Source organism: Cannabis sativa, chromosome 9 (assembly GCF_029168945.1).
Source record: "Cannabis sativa cultivar Pink pepper isolate KNU-18-1 chromosome 9, ASM2916894v1, whole genome shotgun sequence".
NCBI lineage: Eukaryota > Viridiplantae > Streptophyta > Magnoliopsida > Rosales > Cannabaceae > Cannabis > Cannabis sativa.
This window is the reverse complement of record NC_083609.1, coordinates 20,543,273-20,549,109: the sequence shown is the minus strand read 5'-3', so window position 1 is coordinate 20,549,109 and position 5,837 is coordinate 20,543,273. Positions and strand designations below refer to the sequence as shown.

Genomic DNA, 5,837 nt, shown 5'->3' with positions numbered 1-5,837 from the left:
ACAAGAGTATTGAAGCACTTTTTCGTCGTTACAGTGTCAATCACAAGGTAGCTGTACCTTATCACCCTCAAGCCAATGGGCAAGCAAAAGTCTCTAATCGAGAAGTCAAACTTATTCTTGAGAAGACTGTGAATCCAAACAGAAAAGACTGGAGTACAAGGCTAGATGATGCTTTATGGGCCTAACAGACTGCTTACAAGACACCTATCGGTATGTCACCATATCGGTTGGTTTATGGAAAACCATGTCACCTACCAGTCGAACTAGAACACAAGGCTTGGTGGGCGGTAAAAAAATGTAACATGGACATGGTGGTGGCTGGCCAACAAAGAATGCTTCAATTGCATGAACTGGAGGAGATTCGCAATGAAGCCTATGAAAGCTCGAGAATCTACAAAGAGAAGACAAAGGCCTTTCATGACAAGAACATTCATCGGAAAAATTTTGTAGAAGGTCAAAAAGTTTTGATGTATCACTCTCGACTCAAACTCTTTCCAGGGAAGTTGAAGTCTCGGTGGATAGGACCCTTTGTAGTCACCAAAGTTTTTCCTCACGGTGCGGTGGAGGTTGTGAGTCCAACTACAGGAAAGGCTTTCAAAGTGAATGGTCAAAAGTTAAAGCCATATTATGAGTCAACAGTCGAAGAACAAGCTGCAGTAATCCATCTTGTTGACCCAGTGTATGTGGAAGATGATGCGACCAAATCGAGCACAACATGCAGATCACATGAGCACAACATGCAGTCGAGCTAACGACGTTAAACAAAGCAACCTTACGGGAGTTTTTCTTACACTTTTCTTTTTATTTTGCATTGATTTTATTTGATTGAGCCTTGAGGACAATGCTTATATTAAGTGTGGGGGGAGATTAACTGTCGTGTCTATGCAATTTTTTTCTTTAGTTGTTTAGTTGTTTATTTGCTTATTTTTATCTTTTTTTTTTAGTTTATATTATTTTCTTGCTTTAATTTTAGTAAGTGTGGATTGAATGAAATTCTGTTGACAATGATTGCTCGTGTTTGATATGTGTTTTTACTTTGATATCTTATGCATGGTTTTAGGGAAAATAATTTTGTTGATGCTATAATTCTAGGAAAATGATAGATTCTCATGATTTGTGTGCTTAATTCATGATTAATTACTGCCCAAACTTGATTTTTTTTAAAACTTTTGCACATCAATTGAATAATCATATTTGCTAATGTTTGGAAAGATGAATGCATGTTTGATTTTTAATTTAAAGTCTCAACCACTCTAGAACTTGTTTGATAACCATTTGAGGCGAAATTGATAAATTACACATAATTTTGAGATATGATATAGGCAATTTTTTTGGATCGATTGAGCTTTTCAAGCCTACCCTATTTGTTAAATCCCTAGTTTTACCCAATTTGAGCCTAAATGTTGACATCTTTATTTTTTCTTTTTAACCCTATACAATAACCTTTGAGCCTAAAAAAAAACCTTATCCATCCTTTTTCACACCATAGTATATTGATGCTATATGTATTTGTAAAGGTGTGAGAGTTTTGTTGATGAGAAAATATTCATGTTTATGTATATGTGATGATGAAAAAAAAAAATTATTATTTCCCTTAGAATGAATGTTTGCAAGTTGTAAGTATTTCATTAAAAAAAATCAATGAAAAAATAAATGAATACTTGCAACAATTTAAGTGTGGGGGAATAGTAAGTTTTATAGAAAAAAAAAATATAAGATTGAATTGTTGAGGAGAGTGATAAGGGAATACAAATAGGAATTATTTGAGAGAATGTGGTATATGTATGCTATGATGTGATTTGAGCCTAAATTAACCTTCTCTATCTACCTTTCACCCTAGCCTTACTTATAAGCCTATAAAGTCCTATTGATCTTTAAATTATGTGTGATTACATTAGTGGAGAATGGTTTGATAATTAAGCTTATGGAGTGGATTTTCGTTGAAATACACATTTATTTTGAGAAAAATATTAATTGTTGACATGCATGAATTAATTTGAATGTTAGTAGTATGATGATTTGATTGCAGACACACCAAAAAAAAATGGGTTTGAAAAGTAATTTATCTTGAGTTGAAATTCTAATGATTGAAGAGTTTGGATTTTCTTGGACTTATAAGTGGATGTACAATTTTTGAAACTAAAATTATTTTTCATAAAGACCGATTTGTTTAAGTATCATTCATTAACTTACTCGAGGATGAGCAAGAGTCAAGTGTGGGGGAATTTGATGAGTCCATATTTATCTTATAAATATGATTAATTTATTTATTAATATTCTTAAATTGATTCTTTAAATTATTGATTAGTGTGATTTTAATTTTTTAGGTTATTTTAAATACTATTCATCCATTTAGAGTCTTTTGAAGGGATTTTAACATATTTTGGTGGAAAATAATGGAAGTCGGCGAGCTCGATTGTACAAGGTGGAACATAATTGCAAATTCGGACGAACTTAAAGGCAGAATTGGACTTGGAGCTCAACATGAAAGTTTTAGATCTCGTTCTTAGCTTTCTAGAACATCTTGAATCGTCTGATTCCGAGTAATATTAAGAGAGTTATGGCAAAAATACTATAAGTCATCGCAGCAGAAAATTTCTAAAAAAAAGATAGCGAAAATAAAGATAAATTTTCAAGAAGAGTTGCGATTTTTATCTTTTGTTTAAAAGATGAGTTATCTTTATCCGAGATATTTCCTAATACTATTGTAAATAGAATCCTAATTCTAAGAGGATTTATCTATCCACTATAAATAGAATCCTAATTCTAATAGGATTCAACTAACTTTCTCATTACTATAAATAAGACCTCTTAGACTACAAATGGAGGAGAATCCAAAAACTACAAATTAAATATTATGATTTTTATTAATGTCTAGTTCTGAGTAGTTTTCTTTTAGTTAAGGGTTATTTCAAAACCCGAAACATGAATTCTTAATTTCATTATTGAATGTTAATTTTTAGTTTCCATTATATCAAATTGCTTCTATTCTTCTATGTTCAACGTTATGATTATTGTTTTAATCTTGTTTAGACGGCCGCTAAATTAGGTTTTACTTTAATCTACCGTCATCTTAGGATTACTATTCACCTAATAGTCTATGATTCTAAGTGTTTGTGACAAATTACAATTTGTGATGAAGAATAGAACCTAGGTTAAATGAATTATATGCTTCATTGATTTGTTGCCTAGATTAGTCTATCTCCATAAATCTCAATGCTTTATCTAAGTTAAATAAATTGCATGCTTCATGGATTTACTGCTTTAGGTAAAAGAGTTAATTATTGAGCGCTTCGCCTTGATTACATACAATAGGGAGATTGGGATAATTGACTGCTTCAGCGTTATCTGCGGGATTAATAGTTTGATTGGAAACTGAAAATTACATTCTTTAATAGGAATTAGGAAGGATTGTTGGGGGTGGCGAATAACCTTTAACTAGTTTCGTATTCTTTACTTTAAATTTGTTCTTTTCTTTAATTTTTATTTTTATTCTAATCTTCAAAACCCCTCTTTTTCCTAATTCTTACTAATTTGTGAATAATTGAATAAACATAGTCCTTGTGGGATCGACCCTTACTTACGATTATACTAAAATAATTGGAAGTATTGGAATTAAAAAAATAGTAAATTTGTTGTGGCTTACGACACGCATCACTAGTTGAGACAAGCATCTTGTAAAACTCAGTTATTTAATTAATCAATTATAATTCTAAAATTAGACTATGTCTAGTTTATGAATTTTCACTAAGTTATGACTTGATTGTGAAGAAATAGAATTTTAGGGTTTATTTGTTAATTAAAAGACTTTATGAGTCTAATTAATAAATAATATAAATGACAGTTTTATTTCATAATTAATTTTAATTATTAAATAAATATTATTTTCATTTATAGGATTGAAATTGCAAAAGGTGGTATTTGTGAAAAATGGATAAATGATTGAGAAAAATAGAAAAAATCTAACTAGTGGTGGGCCCATATATGGTCGGCCATAAGGTCCTATTTTTGCAATTATTTTATTATTTTTTTATTCTAAATAATTCAATCGTAACCCTAAGTGCATTAGTGTAAAAAGAAAAGAAATGTCTCATTATCCAACAAATGTTGCTAATGCTTCTAAACCTAGTTTTCATTATGTCACACAAATAGTGTTTTGAGACTTCTTCTTCTTCTTTTCTCTCTACTATTTCAAAATTCTTAGTGTTCTTCACCACCAAAATTCGAGCCTTAGTGATTGACTGTATTCCTACCCATAGCAAGTTAGTCCTCAATCATAGTGTGTAAGACTGTGAAAAATCCAAACAACTGAAGGAGTATCGGGCTCAGATCTTGATTATACTCTGCTACAGAAAGGATACAATAGTTAGAGATCTGAGCGGAATGAGTCATTTAATTCTGCTGCAATCAATGTAAGGTTTCTCATACCTTTTATGTGTTGTTTTATATCGTTTTAGAAGTTCATATTTAGGATGTTAAAAACATATTTGTTAGTAAATCTAGGTCCTGGTAAAATATATTCTGACAACTGGCCTCAGAGCCATGGTAATTGATTTAATTTCAAGAATTATGGATTTAAACTAATGTCTGTGTTATTTGGATGTTATTCATGTTGATTTATGTGTTTATTGATGATTATTTGATATTTGCAAAATTTTTACGTAAAATAATTACAATTTTGTTCTAAAATTATTTTTCTTTGATATTATGGAAAAAAAATTACGCAATTCACTTTTTTACAAAACTTGATTTCGATTTTATTTGAATTAGTAATGATTTTTTGAAAATTAGAAAATATCAGGGGTGGTGACACCCCATGCGCGCGCGGACACCACGTGACACACGGGTGTCACGCGTGTTCGGACAAGGAATGTCTGAGGAAACACGCACGAGGGCCTGTCTGAAGGCTCATTCCACGTGCAAAGAGGCTGCATACAGCCTCCAGTCTCGAGTTTTCTCGGCTGTGCACCCCTGCATGTGCACGCAGATGGTATTCACTGCATACCTTCCGCACCAAATGCATTTTTTTTCGATTTTTTCTTTTTTTTCATGGTGTTTCATAGAATTAATTTCCAATTTTTTGTTTAATTTTTAATTTCGATTTTTATTTTTCAAATCTGAAATCTAATTATCAGAATAAAATTAATTTAATTTTTTTTAATAAATTTTAGATATTAATAGATTTTAAACCTGAAAATGGATAAAATCTAATTTTTTGCTTAATTAGTTACTTATTTTTAAAATTTTATTACTTTATATTATTTTTAAATATTAGGTCAGATATTTTATATTTTGCATTATTTAATTAATTTTATAAAATGACCTTATTTGATATTTAAAATAAGATGTATCTTAATTAAAATTATTTAGACAATTTTAAAAATCTAACAAGATATTTTGTCAACTTTCAATTTTTTTTATTTTATTTAAATTAAACTATAAAATTAGATAAATGATATTTATTTATCATTTTATTTTATTAGAAATTTAATTTTATTTTCTATTAAAAATAACATAAATTTTGAAAAGTTAGTTGGCATTTTTTGAATAGATATTTAGGTTTGTTAAAAACCTAATGTTTCAAATTTATAGGTTTAATTTTAAAAATTAATTATTTAATTTTAATTAATTTCTTTTGAAAATAATTATTTATTTATTTATTTTCGAAAATAATTTAATTGTCTAATTAATTTAAATTAAATCAATCCTATATTTATCTATCGAGTTTGTTGCATGTATGTGTTTTATATATATTGTTTATTATTTAAACATGTTTTATAAAACCTATTATTTTTTGAGCTAAATTGCTATGGTTAACTTGTTGACATATCCAATGA

The 5,837-nt window shown here is 29.2% G+C and overlaps 1 protein-coding gene across 1 annotated transcript; it reads left to right on the top strand.

Moving 5' to 3' along the window:
- The first annotated feature begins 302 nt into the window (after nucleotides 1–302).
- Nucleotides 303–752, top strand: LOC115723579 (uncharacterized). The gene has a single exon (XM_030653067.2). The coding sequence runs from the start codon at nucleotides 303–305 to the stop codon at nucleotides 750–752; it is 450 nt and encodes a 149-aa protein (XP_030508927.2).
- The last annotated feature ends 5,085 nt before the right edge of the window (nucleotides 753–5,837 follow it).

Bases quoted from the DNA above. Each gene is read 5' to 3' on its own strand.
- LOC115723579 (XM_030653067.2), top strand. From the start codon at position 303: ATGGACATGGTGGTGGCTGGCCAACAAAGAATGCTTCAATTGCATGAA.